At 42.6% G+C, this 21,641-nt stretch overlaps 1 protein-coding gene across 1 annotated transcript in view; it reads left to right on the top strand.

The window, feature by feature from the left end:
- Window positions 1-740: 740 nt before the first annotated feature.
- STAC (SH3 and cysteine rich domain) overlaps window positions 741-21,641 on the top strand; it is a 159,049-nt gene continuing 138,148 nt past the window's right edge. The window contains exon 1 of the mRNA XM_025871031.2: window positions 741-915. Coding sequence (XP_025726816.1) covers window positions 805-915 — 111 coding nt within the window. The 5' untranslated portion in view covers window positions 741-804. The remainder of the gene's footprint in view (window positions 916-21,641) is intronic.

The following is a 21,641-nucleotide window of genomic DNA, read 5'->3' as shown; positions in this document are numbered from 1 at the left end:
CCACTATTTATAGTTCAATGACTTAAAGCAAATTACTTAGCTTCCCTAGAATCTCGGTTTCCTCATCTATAAAATATAAGTGATGCTACCCAGCCCAAGAGGTTGGCCTTGAGGATTAAATAAGGTAAAATGCTTAGAGGGCTGAGCACAAACGCACACAACAAAATGAGGACACAGCCTCCTTGCATTTTGCCTCTGCTTTAGTCCAAAACTGAATGGGGGAACGCAGAGTGCCTTCTAGCAGGGGAACCCCAGCTCTCCCCGCTCTCCGTCACTGAGCCCTATAAATAACTTAGCTAAGTCACCGTCTCCCTTGGAGTCGCTGTTCCTTAGGGTGAGGAAAGAAGGTGTTGTTGCAGGTGGTCCCTCTTGGCTGACTCCTTCCCGGGTTTTCTCTTCCGTCCACTACCCCTCCTAGGGAACCCCTCGCTGGCTTCGGCGCGTGCGCGGCCTGGCTGTAGGACCCCCTCAGCCGCGGGCCCCCACTCGCCCCCCGCCTCCCCCCTCCCGGCGGTCGCCGCGCAGCCCCGCCCCGCCCCGCCCCGCCGCCCCGCCTCCCCCGCGGCCCGCGAGCGCTCCCGAGCCGCCCGTCCGCTGCCGGCTGCCAGTCCCGCCAGTGCGCTGGCCGGCGAGGGGCGGCGGGCGCGCGGGACGGGCGTGCGCACGGGAGAGGTCTGGGGAGAGCGCGTGGGCGGCGGGGAGAGGATGAGTATCCCTGGGACCCGCCACTGAGCTAGCACGAGCGGCGGGAAGGCCAGCCTCGCTGTTCCTCCGGGAGCCCAACACCGTTCCCGCGCCGCCAGGATGATCCCCCCGAGCGGCGCCCGCGAGGATGGCGTGGACGGGCTGCCCAAGCAGGCGCCGAGCGCCGAGCAGCCGCCCTCTCCAGCATCCACCAGCAGCCAGGAATCCAAGGTACCGCGCACACTTGCCCCAAGAAAACACGAACTCACTCTCCTCCTGTCCTTCTCTCGGTCCACCTTCGTTTCCCCCGACCTGGCGCGGAGGCTGGCGGGAGACGTGCCCCTATTGGGACCCGGGCTCCCCTGAGACTTGAATGTCGGGCAGGACTCGCTGTAACGCTGCTGGACCACGTCGCGTGGACCCAGCCTCCTGCCCACGCAGACCCGAGGCTGCGCTTGGCTTCTCCCCTCAAGCACACGCCGGTTAGTGCGCACTGACTCCGGGCTCAGAGACCGCTTTCCTGGGTGGTTGGTGGCTTGGTGGTTCTGTGCTTTCAGCCTGCTGGTGCCCAAAGCACGTGTAGGTGTCAGCTGCTTCTGAAAGATGATAGCGAGGTATACACCTCCAGAAAAGCTAGGGCGCTTGCGGCCAGTAAAGGGTTGTCTGTGTCACAGGGGTCCTCGAGACTCTGCTTAATTTAGGGACTCACGCCTAACTTCAGAAAAGCTAAGCAAAGGGGAAAGCCACATTCGTGGGAAAGTTGAGGTTCCTCTTGTGGAAGTTAATACTTGGAGAACTTACACTTGCTTTTATGAGTTACACTAACACACTTACAAAGCCAGCCCCGCAGCACTTCTGCCACGGTTCCACTTCCTCTGAGACTCCCCTGGGGGCCGGGCACAGGTTTGGAAATCTTGAAAGAGGATTGAGTAAAATGCCCTGCTAGCAGTGACATGCCAAATGGCATCTTAGCCTGGGGTGAAAATCATAAAATGGAGCTTGTGGTGATATGGATTTCTTTAAGTGCAGGACTCGTGGCTATTTATACAGATCTCCTTGTGAATTCCCCAGACATCTTTGGAATGCTGGGCAGTTCCTGTATAGTACTGAAGGGAAGGTGGATGCCAGTTTGGAGAGCAGGGCAGATGGGGCAAAGAAAAGTCCCATCCCTCTCTCCCTTTAGGTACATCCCTAAAAGCCATTGACAAATCAGCAGGATCAAAATCACAGCCAAGTGGCTCTTGGTTTAAGTGATGCTGGGCACTATACACATCTCAGCCTCTGGAAATTAACCATCAAAGAGAGCTTTGCATTATCTTTATTTTGTCTTCCCCCCCCCCCGATAAATGTCTGATCTGGGGCATGTGTGTGTCAACTTTTCTAAAACTCGGTTGGAAATGGGCGCAAAAGCCCCTCCTTCCAGAGTCGCTGTGAAGAAAACATAAAATGACCCAGTGCAGTGTAAGGACTCTATGTTTATCCCTTTCCTTTCTGAGATCAAGGGGATCCACCGCACCACAGGTGATCCACGCCAACGCTGTTTCATAACCTGCACACACATACGACCTCTCTTCTGACCGGAAGTTTCTGGGCGTCTCATCATTGTCTCTCATCGACCATCAGCTACCTAAGGTGTATGGGTTAGTGGCCATTTTGAAGATGATCTTGTAGATTGTAAATGAGCGCAGCAAAACTCAAGAGTGAAACTGGTACTAAACTTTTTGAATTGGGCCTGTTGCTCTGCAGTAGGTGTGTTCTGGAAAGGGCTTAGCATTTGCGTATACAGTGGCATGATTTAAACACACTATATGGGTTTGCTATTTATAGATATCCTGATGCAAATTCTTTGGCAGAGCAAAAACTACATATGTAATACCCATAATTATCCACTGATTTATCTGACTATGCTTTCAAATTTGTGCATGCCAATTTTTCTCAAAGTGGTCTACACACCTGAAGTGTGTGTGTATGTTCTGAAATTTGTCATGGCTTAGGTGTTCTTAATCAGTGGAGATGGCCTGGGGCGGGGAGGGGATGGGCCATGAACCCCAGGAAATTGAATGCAAAATAGTGTGCCCGAATGTCAGTTTTTATGGTGTAGCATTGGTGATGTTCTCATAGGGGTCCAAGCTCTCAAAAAAGCTCAGCTCCTGGAATGGAGGAATGTGTGGTAAGGGGGCAGGAGGGCATGACACAGAAATCTCTATTTATTCTACACCAGGAGTGCCAGATTTGAAAGCTCACTGCCATTGATAGGGGTCTTCCACCCTGAAGATGAGAGCATAGTAAGGAAAGTATGAACAAGGTAATTGTAGTCATTCCACCTTACCCCTCTCAAGCGGTCTGTTTGTGAACTTGATACAACATGGGTTAGGCCTCTCTGGGCATTAAACTTCCGCAAGGAAGACTTTTAAAATTACCTTCTAAAAGACTTTTGTTCTCTGATTATAAGGGTAACAAAATACTCTTTGTAGAAATTTGAAAAGCCCAGACAAAAATAAAGGGGCGGGGGGGATATGACACATTGGCTCACAATCCAGCGGCAACTACTGATAACATTGTGATCTATATCGTACATCTTTTTTATAAGATCCATTTTTATATTTACACAGTTGAAAGAACTCTGGTTAGCATCTACTGAATGTGCGCTGCCTGTCAGATACAACTTGATTCTTCACAATAACCCTATGAGGGAGGTTGCCTGTCTCTTTGATTTTATAAATAAGGAAGCGGAAGCTCAGAAAGGTTGCGTGACTTGGCCAAGATCACATAGCTAGCTGGACAACACAGCCAGGACAGAGCCCTGGGCAGCAGAGCTCTGCAGCCCCGCCCTCCACCACAACTATCTGTCATGCTTGTATATTGTTTCACTTTCTCCTGGTTCCCCTAACATCCTAAGCACGTATTTCACATGCCGCTCAAAGTCATTTACAGCAGTATTTTGGTCTTCTCTTAAGAAATCTTTGAAAATGAATTGAGCCACGTGTGAAATGATTAGATCAATTTTTGTCTAGCTTCTTTGTGTTTGGTTTTGCTACTCTTCCTCCAAAAATATACTTACGGAGATAATTAAATGGAATGTCACAGAAATATCTGGAAAAGGAGGCCACAATAAACCCTTTAGTGCAGAGTCCATTAGGAGAGGAGTGGGATGGTTCAGTGCCCTGAGCCCATAGCATGTTTCTGGAAGTCCATTTCCTTTGCAGATTCTTTGGAATGCTACATCATAGATTATTGGAGTTGGAAACATTAGAGATCATCTGCTTGGAGTATTTTTTAAATTATAGATATTTTTTATTGTGTAAATTTATTTTAGTATGGAAAATTTCAGCAGACACAAAAGTAGGGAAAACAGTATAAAGAATAGTCATGGAACTAATCACCTGGCTTCCCCAATGACAAATTCATGGATGATCTTGTGTCACCTGTTGTCCCCCTACCACCACCATCCCTCCCCAAATACACTGCATCATTTGAAAGCAAATTTCAGACTTCAATTCATTTCATCCATAAATATTTCCGGTTGTATCTCTAAACGATAAGGGCTTTTTGGCGAGCATGACCGCAGTTCCATTATCACATACGCCAGGAGTTTTCAGTCAAGGGTTAGTATGTTCTTTGGGGGTCCACAAACAATCTTTGGAAGATCCATGAACAACCAGAATCCGCATTCAGAATTGTGCAGTTACGTGCAGAGTTGCATCACCTGGGAAAGGATCCATAGCTTGTATCAGATCAGTGAAGTATCTGTAGCCCTCAAAGTTTATTGAAATGGCTTCTGTTTTCTCTTTTGAAATCAAAGCCAAGAGAGAGGCAACGACTTGCCTAAAATCACACAGATTGTTAACGGCAGGACTTCTGTTTAAGAAAGCTCTCTTGGACTTTGGATACCCCAGGACAATTTCCTCAGGGCATATTCCTGTAAACCGAAGTAGTAACGTAGTTTATGTGGTTTTCTTTTTCATAAAATTAGTTGAATTGAAAGAATGTGAAAGCCACCCCTCTATCTTTCTACTAACTATTCCAGAAAGACCACAACCTCATTTGTTTAAGTGCTAACAGAGACTATTGAATACCAAGAAAAATGTCATGTTTCAGCATCCCTTATTTCAATGAATATCCCTTCTCCTACTGACTTGCTGACAACATGAACTCTTACTAGGGTCTAATATGAAGGTTTTGTGTGGATGCCCTTTGACATCATTTACATGACCCAAGGTCACATTTTGATGCCATGGAGAGATTATAGGTTTCGAGGTCAAATAGACAAGACTTGAGATCTTTTCTTATCAGTTGCCCTATGACTCTGGGCTAGTTGCCTAGCCCCTCTGAGCCTCAGCTTCCTAATCTCTAGAATGGGGATGCTTATACCCATCTGACATGGGTTTTTTGTAAGGCCTGTGAACTAATATGTTATAAGCATGTATAAGCTCATAACATTATTTACTTTCTCTTCCTGCTTCACATTAGATGACTTCTATCCCTAGCCAACCCCAGTTGTCATCCTTAGAATCATTTCAGTAACAAAAACTGATGTTCCAATAATATAACTGAGTTTTGCTCCCTTTAGATTTTACTTATGCTGTTGAGTGCAGTTTTCATCTTAGCTGTTTTGCATCCCCAGGAAGATAAGCCATTGACTCACCAGCCTGTGGCTTCATTTTGGAAGGGTGATGTAAGCTACCCAGTGGCCCATAAGAGCCGTGGACCAAGGAGTCCCCTCATTCCATGATTCTCTCTGAATCTGGACTACCATCCAAGCTAGGGAGAAGAAATCTCTTAACCATAAGGATGTGCCCAGCATCTTCCAGAAAGATGTGTGTCCGCCAACAAGCAACTGTTTATTGAGTGCCTACTTTGTGCCCAGCGCATCTCGTACATATATGGGAAGCTATTATTGATAAGGAATTTAACTTCTACTCAGGGGAGAAGATGAAAGAAAATGGAACCTTGGCTTTGCATTCAGATCCCTTAGGGAGTCCAGTCCGTCAGTTAGACTACTAAATGGGAATCTCTGAATGAGGGTCCCAAGCATCAGTATTGTTTTAGAGCTTCCCCAATGATTTCATTGTGCAGCCAAGTTTGAGAAACACTGATTTAGACTATTAGAATTGTAGACTGTCAAAGAAATTTAAAAATAGAGAATAAGAATTGAGTAAGAATTGTAGACTGTCAAGATCCTCTTCTTTCTAACCACAGTACCTGAAGGAATCATTTGTAATTAGTCTCTCTTCTTTCCCTTCCCATTTATCATTCAGTCCAAAGGCATGGCTCTGGCAACAGTGACCGGCTGTTGACCTCCATGTTGCCAAATAATCTTAAGCATTTCTCAGATGCAGCTGGATTTACAAGGGTAGCTATGCCCTTATTAAGCTATTTCATAATCATAAAAATAATATGTACTCAATGTAGAAAATTGGAAAACAAAATTATAAAGAAAAATTTCTTTATCACACAACAACCTGGAGGTAAGGACGGTTACGTTTCTTGCTGTATTTCTCTCATTTACATTTCCTTTACACATGCACACACACATACTCGGAAAAAAATTGGAACAGTATACTGTACTTTTTCTTCTACCTGATGTTATGCATAGTTTCCGTATACTCTTAGATAATCAATAACATGAATATTCAAAATGGTATAACATTCTACCTTGTTGTTATATCACATCTATTCCAGCGGTTCCTTCTGAGTACATATTTAGGTTCTTTCTTACTGTTCATATATTTTAAAATATTAAAATTTACATCCTGATACATAAATATTTGATTATATTTCTGACTAGTTTCATAGGAAGTAGAATTGCTGGGTCCAGACACAAACACTTCTGAGGTCTTTTATTCTCATTGGCACAGTGCCCTCAAGAAAGACTATACCATAGCTTTTTACTTCTTAGTAAACTTTGATTGAAATATGACATCATACCAAAAAGTGCACACATTACAAATTCCAGCTTAATGAATTTTCAGAATATAAACTTTGGTTTTAAAGATTTTTTTATTTACTTGAGAGAGAGAGAATGAGAGAGAGAGAGAGAAAGCACAAGAGGGGGGAGGGTCAGAGGAGAAGCAGACTCCCCGCTGAGCAGGGAGCCCAATGTGGGACTCGATCCTGGGACTCCAGGACCATGACCTGAGCCGAAGGCAGTTGCTTAATCAGCTGAGCCACCGAGGCGCCCCTGATTTTCAGAATATGAACTTTTGATCTGTCTGCAACCAATGCAAAAATCAAGAAATGGGATGTTACCAGCACCCCAGAATCTCCCTCAGACCCCCTTCTGTCCTGACTTCTAACAACATAAATTAATCTCAGTTATTTGAACTTTATATAAATGGAATCATATAGTGTATATTCTTTTATGCCTGGCTTCTTTCACTTAGCAGTATGTTATGAGATTCATCTATGCAATTGCATGTAGCAGTAGTTTTCCTTTTCCTTGCTGTATAGCATTTTGCTGTATGAAGAGTTCACTATTGATCTACTCTACTGATGATGGACATTTCGATTGTTTCTTCGTTTGGGTGGCGACAAGTGGTACTGCTGTGGTCATTCTTATATATATCCTTTGTGGCATATCTGTTGGGTATATATCTAGGAGCAACATTGCTGGGTTGTAAGGCATACATATAGATGCTGTCAGCTTTCCAAAGTAGCTGTACCAGTTCATACTCCCACTAATGGTTGTTACGTTGTGTTATGTTCTGTTATGGTTGCTAGGCCTTTCTGCGTTCTGTTTATGAAATCTTCGCTTACCCCAAAGATATGAAGATATTCTCCTATATTATTTCCTAGAAAAGTTGTTTTGCCTTTCGCACATAGGTTTATAATCCATTTGGAATCACTTTTCTGGTATGGTGTGAGGTAGGGGTCAAGATTCAGGATTGCACTCTTGCCTTTGCTCTTCTAATAATATATTCCACTCAAGACGGTTTGCTGGGTGGCTCAGTCAGTTAAGTGTCTGCCTTCGGCTCAGGTCATGATCCCAGGGTCCTGGGATCGAGCCCCGCATTGGGCTCCTTGCTCTGCAAGGAGCCTGCTTCTCCCTCTGCCCGCCGCTCCCCATGCTTGTGCTTGCTCTCTCTCTCTCTGACAAATAAATAAATAAAACAAATTCTTTAGAAAACAAAAATGAAAGAATGTGTGCTTCTGCAATTATCCCAGGGCATCATTAGTTGAGAACCTAATTTTATGTTACTTTTTCAGTTTGGGGGTTCTCAGACCAAATTGTGTTGTATAAATTTGGGCCTCAAATCTATGTGAAGGCAGATCTGTGATTATGAATTCTCAGGAAATATGTATATATGTATGTATGTATATTCTGCTCTATGGCTATGCTAAGATTTCTTTATCATCAACCTGAGTTGGTGAGAAATTTATTTCTAGTTCATTCTTTCTTTCAAGTCTCCACTCTATTTAGGCACCAAAATCCAATACCCCTAAGTTTTTTTTTTAATTTGTGGTAAAATATACATAATGTACTATTTACCATTTTTACCATTTTTTAAATGTACAGTTCTGTGACATTAAATACATTCTCATTGTTGTGCAACCATCACCACCATCCGTCTCCAGAACTTTTGCATCTTCCCAAACTGAAACTCCGTCCCCTTTAAACAGTTATTCCCCATCTCCTCTTGCCTCCAGCCCCCGACATCACCATTCTACTTTCTGATTCTCTGAATTTGACTACTCTAGCTACCTCATATCAGAGGAATCACATAATATTTGTCCTTTTGTGACTGGCTTATTTCGCTTAACATAAATCTTCAAGGTTCATTCATGTTTTGGTATATGTCAGAATTCCCTTCCTTTTAAAAGCTAAATAATACTCCATTATATGGGTATATCACATGTTTTGGAGCTAACAAATTTTGCTATATTTTCAATAGGATAATATTTGACTTCATTTATAAATTATTATTTTTTATTTTCTCACTTTCTGAACTTCTTTTTTCCCAGTTACACTAATCCACTTACCCATCAATGGACATTTGGGTTGCTTCCACCTTTTGGTTTTTGTGAATAGTGCTGTTATGAACTTGGGTATGCAAATATTGGTTCAAGTCCCTACTTTCATTTCTTTCAGGTATATGGCCCAAAACATGATTGCTATGTTTTATGGCAATTCTTTGTTTAATTTTTTGAGGAATCATCATATTGCTTTCCCCACTGGCTGCACCATTTTAGATTCACAGCAATAATACACAGGGTTCTAATTTCTCCACATTCTCTCCAACACTTGTTAGTTTCTGGGTTGTTGTTTTTTTTTAATCCTAATGGGTGTTAAATGGTATCTCATCATGGTTTTTGTTTTATATTTCCCTAAAGATCAGTTGAGCATCATTTCATGTGCTTATTGACCATTTGTATATCTTTTTTGGAGAGATGTCCATTCAAGACCTTTGCCCATTTTTTAACCCAAACTGCTTGGGTTTTTTGGTTATTAAGTTGTAGTATCATAGCCTTTTAAATCAGAACATTTGAAGGATGAAGATATATGGAATTTTCTTATTGTTTTAATTACATTTATTTACACAGAGGATTATTTTTATGTTTTAAACAATATTTGTCTTTTTTCTTTTGCGTGTTATCTGCTCAGGTCCTTGTCCATTTTAACAGAACATTCATCCATTTCCTATTGATTTTTTTAAACTTCTTTATAAATATTAAAACTATGATCTTTCATATACGTTGCTAACCTTTTCCCAGACTGAAATTTGCTTTTTGATTTTATGACATTTTCAATATAGAAGATTTCTTTTGTCATGTTGTTAAATGTCTCAGATTTATTTAGCTATGGTTTCTTTTTTCCATTTATATTTAGAAAGGTCTTCCCCACCCTGGAAGCAGATAAATATTAACCTGTTTGTTTCTCTAGATCTTTAATATATACTTGTTACTTTTATCACCTTAATCCATTCTGGAATTTTTGGTGTTATGTGGTATGGGAGAACTCTAATTTTTTTTCCCAATGATTACTAAGTATTTCTAAAACTGTTTATTGAATAATTCATTCTTTTTTCACTGATTTGAAATGTTACATTTATTATGTAATAAATGCTAATATGTACTAGATTCTCCTTTAGAGTCATCTGTTATATTCTAATGATTTTGCATGTATTACTATACAGTCCTTTGGCATTACTATTACAACATTTTAATCATTGTAGCTTTGTAATAGATAATTGGTAATACAGGTACCCTCCTGGGAATTTTATTTATTTAGCTGCACACCTTTTTGTTTTTCCATCAAGTTATAAAAATAATATTTTGGAAGTAACTGCATGAAATTTTTAAGATCATTTCGGTGAAAAATTTACCAGTAATGGGATTTCTCATCCAGGAACATAGTACATATCTTTAGGTATCAACATGCCTTTTATGACACTCATAAACACTTGGGAGTTTTCCTCAAATACTTTTTGCCCAGTTCTCTTTAGCTGTTGTCTGGGTGTTTTATACTCTGGGTTATACTTATGAACCATCTCTTGTATACTTTCTAACTGCTGAGAGCTGACATATAGGAAATTTGTTTTATATTAATTTTATAATCTAAGTTCTTCCATATTCCTTTTCTTATTCATCAGTAAAGAAATACAGTGTTGCTTAGCGGCTCAGAGCATGGGCTCTGGAGTCAGAAATAGCTGTGTTCAAATCCCACAGTGCCACTTTGGGACGCCACTTAATAAGCTTCCCTGCCCTTGGCTTTCCTGAGCTTCACTATTCCTCTGTAAAGTGAGCATAATAATGCCCTTCTGCAGCATTGTCATTAGGGTTAAATTAATTAGTGTATGCTAAGTGCTTAACACAGTGCCTGGCACATAATAAGTAAATGTTAGCTATTATTATTAGATTATCATAATATCTGCAATAATAATTTCACCTCTCTAAACATAATTCTCATTTTTGGAGATGGGGGAGTAGAGTAGGTTTGGAACAGGGGCTTATTGCACTCCCCAAATATGGTAAATATTAGTGGAGGTATTGAGATAATACCTGGCTTACTTTAAATGCCAACAATGTTTTGCTGTAAGTGTACATTCTCTATAAGTGTTTATTGTACAGTGTTGGTACTAAGGAGTGGCCTTAGCTCTCTTGTTTATCAACCCATTGTGGAAGCTACTGCAAATTTACACATTGAGTCTGAGAAACATAAGGCGGTGCTTTGCAAATTTAACAAGACAAATCCTTTTCCAACTAAAGCATTCCTTAAGATCTCCTTCTACACAAATTCCAGACTTCCCACTCATGTTCACAATTAAACTGAGACAGTCTTTCTTGTGTTAAGATGGGTAATGTTCTTAGCTTACTAAGAATTTCCATCAGGAATGGATGTGGAATCTTTTCAAATGACTTTTTGGCAAGTATCAAGGTAATCATGTGATTGTTTTTTATCCTTTGGCCTCTTTATGTGATGGATTATATTTATAGATAGCCTAATATTAAACCCTTCTTACATTCCTGGAAAAGGTCCTACTTGGCCATGAGGATTTTCTTTTAATAAACTGCTACAACTTGATTGCCAATACTTTATTATTTTTAAATCTATATACATAAGGGAGATTCTGTAACTATTGTAACTATTACTTTGTGTTCTTGGTCAGATTTTATTTTAAAGGATATGCCAAGTTTTAAAAAACAATTTGGGAAGATGTCCATAGATGCTTTCCTTTGTTTTGTTTTTGTTTTATCCATGGAGCAATTTGTAGAACACAGATGCCCTCTTTTAATGTTTGGAAAAAAACCTGCCAATAATATCTAGACCTAACACCTATTTTAAAATAAATTTTGAAAACATTTCTTCGATTTTATTACTCTATTCTTTTTTTTCTTACAAATTGTCGTGATTCAGGTTTGTTAATTTGCATTTTTCCATAAAATTATTCATTTCCTTTAAATCTTACTAACATCCCTAGATGAGTTATAAAACAGCCCTAAACGTTCCTTCAATCTCTTCCCATTCTCACTTTATCTAGCGGAATTCCCATGTGCTCCTAGGCTGTGCACACCCCATTTTGTAGTTCGCTGTATTTATATAACATTAGCCCCTTAGATCTGGGTTGGAATCAGGAGAGTTAAACACCAATGCTCCCTCCTTAAATCTCTCACTCCATTGATTCTCTTCCTACTACTGGAACAGTTCCTCTCTGGTCCTTTGGGCTATCGCTTCTTCCTCCAGCGGTCACTCAAATGTTGGTCTTCTCCAGCATCCTCTTGTCAGCCCTCAGCCCTTCTGACTCTCCATAATCTCTCTACATCTCTACTAGGACATGTTACTTATTTTAATTTCACCCCCCAGCCGATAACTTCCGAAGCTGAATTCAACACAAATTTGAGCTCTAGACTGATCTATCCAGCTGCTTTTTGGACAGCCTGGGTTGACGCCCTCCATACCTTTTAAATTCAGCCTACTTCAACCAAACTCATCATACTTGACTCAGATGCCAGCCCAGTTCTTCGTGTGTTCTCATCCATAGGTGAGCATCATCCATGAAGTCAGCCAAGCCAGAAAACCAAAAGTCATCCGTGATGACTCCCAGAGGGCCTGAGCAGAGAGGTTGCTTGGCAGCAAGTAGACAAGAGACAAGATGTCTGTCAGCCCCCAGAGGGTGCTTCACTGATCTGAAAATGTAACTTGCCCATGCTGCCTTTTGGTAACAGCTCCATAGCTGATATTCTAGTCAGCATGTTTTCCTCAGGTCTGACAGCAGCTGTGACCACAGCATAGAGGACTGAGGTCAGACACAAGAGAAGGAGGCAAGAGGAGGGATCCAGAACACCCTAGGTTCCCGGGAACACCACCATTCTTTGCCCTCCAAACCAACATGAGGGAAAGTAGTAAAAAGAGATACTAGAGGTCCGTGTGCCCCTGGCAGGCTCCCCGCCATCTCCAACACTCTCAGTTTTATCAGAACAGGGTAACTTGGAGAACTTGGAAAAGAATCCCAACAACCCCTCTTCCCCAGTGATGTTGGTCACCAGAAGGAGCACGAGATGGCAGAGCACTGTCCTCTCACAGCGTACCCTCCACACAGATCAGCACATCTGCTAATCCAGCCTGTCTGCCACCCTCCCTGGGGTCAGCATCCCCAGTTCCACCCTCTGCAGCTCACTGTTCAGCAAAATCCCAGGCAGTGGCTCTTTTCTCCTTCCCTTGGCCTGGTAACTGGGGAGGCACCCTCACTACTGCTTCCAGACCTTTGTCTGTCATCCTCTGAAGCTCATAGCTTTAAAATCCATGTGCTCAGCCTCCTCCTCCCACCGCCAGCATCCCCAGTCTGCTGCCAACCCCAGCAGGTCTCTCTCTTTAGGTTCTCAGATTCCTTTTTGTCATGATTGTATTTACTCCCTTGCAAACACCCGAACTCCCTTGCCCTTCTGTGCCTTTGTTCAGAATCATCTAGAGAAACCTCAGCTCTGCCTAAAGCCAGGTTCCCACCTCCTCCATACTCACATTTCTAGAGAAAGTAGAGAAGACAGATAATAAACAAGGTGAAAAACGCGTATTATTTCAGGCAGTGATAAGGCTACTTAGAAGGGAACAGTGTGGAAGCAGGAACATGAGGAGCTATTTTACTTCTGTGATCAAGGAAGGATTCTATGAAAAAGTGACTTGAGTCAGAGACTGGAATGGAGTGAGAGTATGAGCTGTCATTTCAAGATTGAAGATAAGACGAGAGTAGGGAAGAGATCTGGGCAAAGCCCCAAGGTGGGAACAAGTTTACATTTCTGAGAAACAGCAAGAAATCTTGGGTGCTTGTTCCTGAGTGCTGAGTCCAGAAAGCTAGATTCACCTCCAAAGAGTCCGAGGACTAGAATTGTACTCTCCAATATGGTAGCCATTAACCACGTGTGGCTACTTAAATTTAGATTTATTAAAATTAAAAATTCAGTTTTTAGTCATACTAGCCACATTTCAAGTACTTATAATCACCTGTAGCTAGTGGTTAGTACATTAGACACCATAGATTATGGAACATTGTTCTCATTGTAGAACATTCTTATAGACAGCACCAGCTAAATCCTATGGACCTTTAATGGCCATGCTAAGGAAGCTGGACTTTGCTCTAAGTTTGAGAGACCACCACTTGAGAAAGCCCAGGAGGAAGTGGATCTGGACAGTACGTGATTGACATTTTACCAAGATTTCTGTGGCTACTACCTGCAGCGGCACTACCGCATAGCAAGAGTGGAAGTAAGGAGGCCAGTTAGAAAGCTATGGTAGTCCAGATTAGGGAGAATGGCATGTTAGACCAGGTATTAGTTAGTGGAATAGTTAAGAAGTGATAAGTTTCAGGATATATTTTGAGAGTAGAATCAATGAGACTTGCTATGAATGCGATACGAGGTATGAGGGAGAAAGAAGAACCAGGGATGCTTCCTAAAAAGTGAAAGGGAGGAGCACAACCTTTTATGATCCACAAAGCCCTGTGCAAACATGACTGGGTAGCAGTCACAGTAAACTTCAAAAACATGGGGCATGAATTTAATCTCGTGAATGACCTTTCAAAGATGGAGACGGTATGATTGGCTTGACTGATTCTGTATACAGGGAAGTTGATGAGGTCAGATGAACGTCTTAGAAGCTGGGCAGAGGGAATCAGATTTGAAGAGTAAAGATGAGAGGAGCCATTAATGTTGCCACAGTAAAGTGAAAGATGGATTGTCATGGAGAGAACCTAAACCAGGGAGGTCGGCAATCCAGTCCCAATAAAATGCAGAGGGGAAATGGGAAGGAAGAGGAAAGAGCAAGCCTGAGAGGATTTTCAAATACAAGGGAAAGTGCCTGGTTCCTCCAGAGAGCTGTCTTCACAGAGCTTGCACAAGGTTGGAAGCTGGGTTCACCCAGGAGGACCTTGACCTGGCCAGAGACTCCACAGTCAGAGTGAATGGCCAGACTAATTGAGTAGCAATTCCAAGATCAGAGCTAGAAACATGGAGTCAGGGAACATCCCAAAGGGTGGGATAAGAAGGCAAGAGAACGGAGAGCTGAGGCTAACAGTGAAGAAAATCAGATGCAGGATGGGATGAGGTCCGGAGTCATCAAGAATCAAGATTGTGAACTTCACTGCTTCACTGAAGCTCCTCTCTGCTATGTTGCCTGAGCCATGGAAGTTTTATCAACCATTAGTTGTGAGGCTTGGTTGTTAGTCACCATGATCTATATTCATATCTCGTCATGTGACAAGAAGATCACCGCAATATACAGTGGAATATTACTCAGCCATCAGAAAGGATGAATACCCACCATTTGCATCGGCATGGATGGAACTGGAGGAGATGATGCTGAGTGAAATTAGTCAAGCAGAGAAAGTCAATTATCATATGGTTTCACTTATTTGTGGAACATAAGGAACAGCATGGAGGGCATTAGGGGAAGGAAGGGAAAACTGAAAGGGGGGAGATCAGAGGGGGAGACGAACCATGAGAGACGATGGACTCAGAGAAACAAACAGAGGGTTCTAGAGGGGAGGGGATGGGTTAGCCCGGTGATGGGTATTAAGGAGGGCGCGTATTGCATTGAACACTGGGTGTTATATGCAAATAATGAATCATGGAAGACTACATCAAAAACTAATGACGTACTGTATGGTGACTAACATAACATCATAAAAAAATTAAAATTAAAAAAAAAAGATCACCTCAAGGGCCAGAATCATGCAACAAGAAAATACTTTGATTTTTGGCTTCCATAAGCATGAGCCATCTCTCCGTAAAACTAACAGCCAGGTGAGGGGCAAGGAGAAAGACCTTGGGTTCTAATAATTTCCTTCAGTCAGGGAGTCTTTCTGGTAAATAATCATTATTATCTCTGGAATAGAAAAATCTCCCTGATTATAGTTTCAGCAGAAGCCTGTTTCCTCCCTTCCCCCATTAATCTTACTCTAAAAGCACAATGGAGGTCTCCACCCTGAAGTTTAATAAGCTTAACAAGATTTTCAGACTGGTTTCTTTAACTACATCATCTTTTTAGAAGATATTAAACCAAAGTTTCTTCAAGTGAGGTATAGGTGACCTAGATATACGTACAAAAGCCAATTATAAATTGGATCTCTGCTCATCGAACAGTATTTTCCTACTGACTTTTATTAAGAAATTTGAGATGAAGTTCCTTGGAAAAATAACAATAAAAAAATCACATGATACAAATGCAATCTTTTAAACTTGATTTATGATTGAAAAACGCTAGGGATGATTTTCTGATAACATTATTACTACTATGCAAATTAGTTACTACTTTTTCTTCCAGAAATATTTTCTTGGAATTCCATATTTTGGAGAAATGAGTTCCTTCCCTCTCAAAGAAGCACCAGGAAACCTTATCAGTCAAGGGCGCTCAGAAAAGGAGTCATCCTGGAGAGTCAAGCTTTCCTGATAACAGAGAACATGTCCTCTGATGTGCTAAGCATTTCCCAGTTGAGAATTTTGCTTGCAAATCTTTCTGTAATCTGGTTCACATTTCCCTGCTTTCAGAAGCAGAATATGCCACATGGAATTTCATTCACATATAACAGAGCTGCAAATGCTTTGTTAATTTCAAAGCAATTATATTGTTTTTGTAATTTACTTGTCCTAATTCCTCAGGATTACCATTTTAAACAGCAGTTATTGAACTTTATGCAGATAGCAGAGTTTTTTTCCTTGTACCAACAACTCCACACTGCTGTGCTCTCCTGGATCTTGTGTCTAATTCTAACATTTTTCTAACTCTCCCTTCACCAAGACCATTTCTCTCTGCAGACTACTTTGACGCTTTTAACTTGCTTCTTCTAATTTGCTTTTGTATTGGAAGCTAAATCATCAGACTAGTTGGAATTTCATTTTCCTTAAAACGGAATGGAAACTGAACCTGGTGGACTACCAGGATTTTGGGTTTTTAGGGATTTTTTGTTTTGTTTTTGCTTTATACTTAGTGATTGGTCTGGAGGTTCATCAGGATTTGCTTACATATCCCGGTTCTTGGCTGCATTTTCTCTAAGTTCCTGATAGGTTTGCTCTTTCTTAATTCTTGTTTAAAGGGCAAACTGGTATCCATTTGTTTCATCAACACATTTTTACTGGATGCCTCGTACGTTGGTCAGCTTGTCGGTTATCATCCTCGGTGGACCTGATCTTCCAGGAAAACATTTGAAAAGATAAATTCCTAAATATAAGGTTTCATTATTGTCAATTTCTTTGGCATGGATTTTTTTCTAACTGCTATATTGGACTGTATCTCTTCTACCCAGCTATATAGCCTATAACTGACATGATCAAGATATGAATAAGTTACATGAGGCAAAAAAAAAAAAAAAGAGCAAAAGGAAAAAAACATCCAGCTTACAAAATTTAAACATGCAGTTATGGTTCTTCTGATGCATATAAGGAAGAACACAATATAAAATCAGGAAGGATCATGACTCAACCCACTGGAGCCCCTCAAACCCTCGACTGTGCAGATTCTTGCTGTGAATGATCTTTTTTCCAGAAGGAATAACTTTAATTGGTTCCGATAACCCGAGTGCTCTAGAATTTCATGGGTTTTATGAACTTGTCTGAGAAAGCGATATGCACTGTTTCAGACGTGACTTACTTGTTCTTGTGGTTAAAATTACTTTGGCAAAGTTTCTTTCATAGACTGCCAATAGGATGATCTTTGCAGACAGAAGGAAGTAAAAAAAAAATCTGATTCTTTAATTTAATAAATCATAGGGTCAAAGATGGTAGACATTTTAAATTTATATATCAGGAGCCAAGAGCAAAATGCCAGGCCTTCCAGCTTCATGGCAGGACACCTTCTGGTTCTTAATTGGACCTTCACTTAGAAGTTTGGCCACAGCCTGGTTGGACAGCGGCACAGAGAGCCTAAATCTCTTGAGAGTCTTAAAGCCCAAGCATCTGGCTCCCAGGCTCTGGACAGCAGCTGTGAGACGGACAGAGGCCCATTAGAAGGCATCTCTTTGACCTCATCCCCAATGGTGAGACTCACCATGTAGAGCCAGCTTAGAAGAAGCCTGCTACCAGCTCAGAATGTTGCTGTAGCTGCTGAAGTTACCAAGCTTCTATTTTTTATTGTTCCCTTATCCTTCACCTTAATTTGAGGTCTCCACAAGGTCCATGAGGTTCAGAAGCATGTAATTTATTACTTTCATTTATTAGGGGAGTAGGGGCAGAGGGAGAGAGAGAAACTTAGGCAGGCTCCATGCCCAGCACAGAGCCCAATGCGGGGCTCCATCCCATGGACCCTGAGATCATGACCTGAGCCGACATCAAGAGTTGGACACTGAACCGACTGAGCCCCCCAGGCACCCCCAGAAGCATGTAATTTATTGAGGGCACACTCTCAGGAAAAACCTATAAGGAGGAGAGGAGGCAGGAGAGGGCAGGAGACAGGGCTGAACAAGAATGTAGTCTAAGGTGAAGTCTTCCCTGATCCACAATGGGGCTCCGGAGCACAAACTGCACCGCAGAGTTGTTCCTGCCTTCACTGAACAGGACAGGACTGTGTTACTCTGTATCAGTCAGTCTTTGGCCTGAGGTGGACGTGAGGAGTGGGTGTGGATGCTTGCATAATCTCCCAGGGGACACAGCTCCCATTAGCTGAGGCCAATTCTCAGAGGAAAGAGCTCTCCGCAAACCAAAGCAGCTGGGAGATGGGTGCAGGGGCCCCAGGGGAGAGGACTTGGGTGGGGTACCAACGGCACCGGCCAGCTCATCTCTCTACCTGTGCTGTTTCAGCCAGGGCAATCATTTCCCTCTTTCATGCTCCATGTAATTAGGAATTTTGCTAACATTTTTGGTCAAAAAAGGAGTGCTACATTTGAAAAAAAGTCTGATAGACACCCAGTGAAAACACATAAGAGATGCTGGCTATGGGAACTGGTTGCTCACCCCTAACGCAACACGCATCAAATAGCAGGAGAGAAAGCCAGGGATCTTGGTGGGGATGCACCCTGGTGGAATCTTGTATACCAATCCCCGGAAAGAAACAGCATTTTAAGGAGAGGGATGCCACTTGTTGAGATTCCAGTTGGCCAATTTGAAGTGCAGGAATGGCTAGGGGACAGGTGGCCCAGTTGCCTTGCTCCTCCAAGACCACCTTGGTGGTCTTATCCTCTAATATGGGCATCGTTTGGCCTTACGATAAAGACCCCCTGAGAAACTTGCCAATATGTGGTAACTAACGCAAGAGTCTTGGAAAGATTTTAGTTAAATTGATTCACACACATTGGCAGGTTTGTAGACAAGTTCTTCCAACTGACTTTGAAGTCATGGATGAACTAAAGTCCGACTGGAATTAGTGCCTAGACCGAGCTGCCTGGATGGTGCCTCTAGGTTCAGTGGGTTTGAGCAACCACTGTCAGTTCGGTGCCTCACACAGCCCCACACAAAATAGGAGCACTCGTGCTCAAGTGCTTTGGGGGCTGTTGGGGGTGGGGATAAGGGGAAGGAAGGGCTTGCTGTGCTTTAAAAGGGGGTAGAGATAATGCTCAGGTCTATGGGTGTAAGGCAACAGAGTATTAGTGACTGCCTTTTGGAAGCTTTTAAGCTCCAGACCCCACACTAGACACTGTCATTCATTATCTCCTCCCCTGCAAAGTAGGCGATTTCCTAATTTGACGGATGATAAGTAGCTGGTAAGTGTCAAATTTAGGTCATCTGACTCCATACCTGGGCTACCATATTCCAGATTCAGATTAGACAATAGAGAGGTAAATAGATACAGAAATAGAAGTATATAAGTAGATATGTTGTAATAGCTGTTCATCTGCTGTCAAATAACCCTTTGTCCATGTTTTATATAACTATTTGAGAGTGTTACTGGATGACTTTGAATCCTGGAGCATAGAAAATATGATGTGGAAAGATCATTTGAGATCATCACCGAAAATCCCATGATTTTAGGGTTGGGCGGACTGAGGCCCAGAGAGGTTGAATTCTTCTCCCAGTTCCACAACAATCACTGTAGCCCAAAGCCACAGGGCAGACCATTTAGGCATTCACATTGAGTTAGGAAGCCTTATGAATACCTCCAAAGAATGCCAGAGAGCAGTTGGTTGCAAATGTGATATGCACCAGAATCACCTAAGGGAGCGTGTGAAAACAGAGATGACTAGACCCTACCCCTCAGAATTTCTGATCTGGTGGGTCCGGGATAAGGCCTGAGATTTTGCAGTTCAAATACAGTTCAGGTGATGCTGACACTGTGAGCACAGAGAAGCTTCGAGAGCTAGCTCTATTGAAGTAACTGCCTACTCTTCTGAGGGTTTGTGTACCCGTGCTCTGCGTATATCGCCTTGGCTGTAATTATATACAGATGTTCTCTTGACTCAAGATGGTCTGCATATACGCAAAGGCTCCAGCCATAGCCTCTGTCAACCCACAGAGAGCCAGAATTAATTCCAGTGGCAGGAGGGAAGCACCAGAACTATGGTGGGCTGACCTAGCCTCTCTCGACCTCCCATACCCACTGCCTCCCTCCCCATCTGTGGACTTGGATAAAAGAGGAAGAGAAGGTCAGCTTCATAAGACTGAGATTAACTTGCTGAAACCTCCAAACTCGTACATTCATTTTGAAACAAGCAGGAAATCTAGCCTCTAAGATTTCTATCCCTCCATTTTGGAGTCATAATAGCTTGTGAAAACCAGTCTCCCTCCCCTCTGGAAATAGAGGAACAGATGGCCAACTGAAGATTCATGAAGGAGGCAGGGGAACCTCCTAGCTATGCATTTCCTTGGCAGGATTTCATGTCCAAGTCCACGCACAGCATGAGCCTGTCTTTCCCAGCATATTCATAGAGGGCTTTTTTTTATGCTCAGGAAGTACTCACTCCTTTTAAAGTCATAAACAAAAAGGTAGTAAGGTGCATCACTTCCAAAATCTGGCAGAGAGGTACCTTAAGAACCCGGACAGAAAATAGCAAGTGTGTCGGACTGGAGCTAGAATCCCAGCTGCTGCAGGGAACCCAAGGCAGCCTGCACGGGCTACTTCCAGGTCGTGGATGGAAATGGAGCTGGAAGAGGGGCAGCCACAACCAGCTGTAGGACTCGAGGGCTGCTGCCTCCAGGCACCTGGGAACCTGCTCCCTCTGTCCACTGGGAGGGCAGCAGTATGGATTCTTCTGTGCGTCGTATCACAGCGAGCAAAGCCAGCCACATCACTTATGGGGTCTAGTGCCAAATGAAAGCAGGAGCTGCTTGTTCAAGCATTATGAAGAATTTTAAGACAGCAACAGCAGAGAATGAAACCCTTGTAAGTGCAGACCCTGCATGACCACACACAGGCCCTGCAGCGGAGCTTGGCAGGGCAAGGGAGGGGCACGGACATTTCCCTAGCAGTTGCTGTGCAAGGTGATGGATGAACAGCCTTTCATTTATCCTCATTTTACAGATGAGGAAACTGCAGATGCCTAGGCTCAGGAAAGGGAACCAGCTCACCTGGAAGCATGCGGCTGCTCGGGGCCTCCGCTGAAATTCATATCCAGTTTCTGGTGCCAAGTCCCAGTTGGCTGGCTGGTTGGTTGGTTGGTTGTACTTTTTCCACATCCACTTTCTTAAAGCAGTAATGGCTTGTAGGGAAAGCTCTTAACATCTGTTTTCAAATGTATTCCCTCCAAAGCCAAAGTAAACATTCCATATAGTTTTTTTAATGAATAAAAAGATGAACAAATGGTGCAGATCCGGGTTCAATTAAAAACAATGATGACGGCAATGATAATAGTGAGAACACCAGAGAAGAAGACAAAGGAAAGGAGAGAGGGAAAGAGTGAGTAGAAAGGGGAAAAGGTGGCATGCATCCACCTGCCACGTTTTATTTAATCCTCACAACAACCATCCCAGACAGACCTTGTTTCTGTGCCGCTTTACGGCACTTGGTTAACTTGCCCGAGCTCTCCACCCCACCAGCCCCCGTAGTCCACATGTAGCTAATGCACCTCAGACCATGTGTCCTGTGTCAGTGAGTCTCACAGCCC

This window comes from Callorhinus ursinus, unplaced genomic scaffold (genome assembly GCF_003265705.2).
Source record: "Callorhinus ursinus isolate GAN/ISIS: 27379988/994484 unplaced genomic scaffold, GSC_fseal_2.0 scaffold1, whole genome shotgun sequence".
NCBI lineage: Eukaryota > Metazoa > Chordata > Mammalia > Carnivora > Otariidae > Callorhinus > Callorhinus ursinus.
Note: the sequence above shows the minus strand (reverse complement) of the source record. Positions and strands in the feature narration are given on the sequence as shown.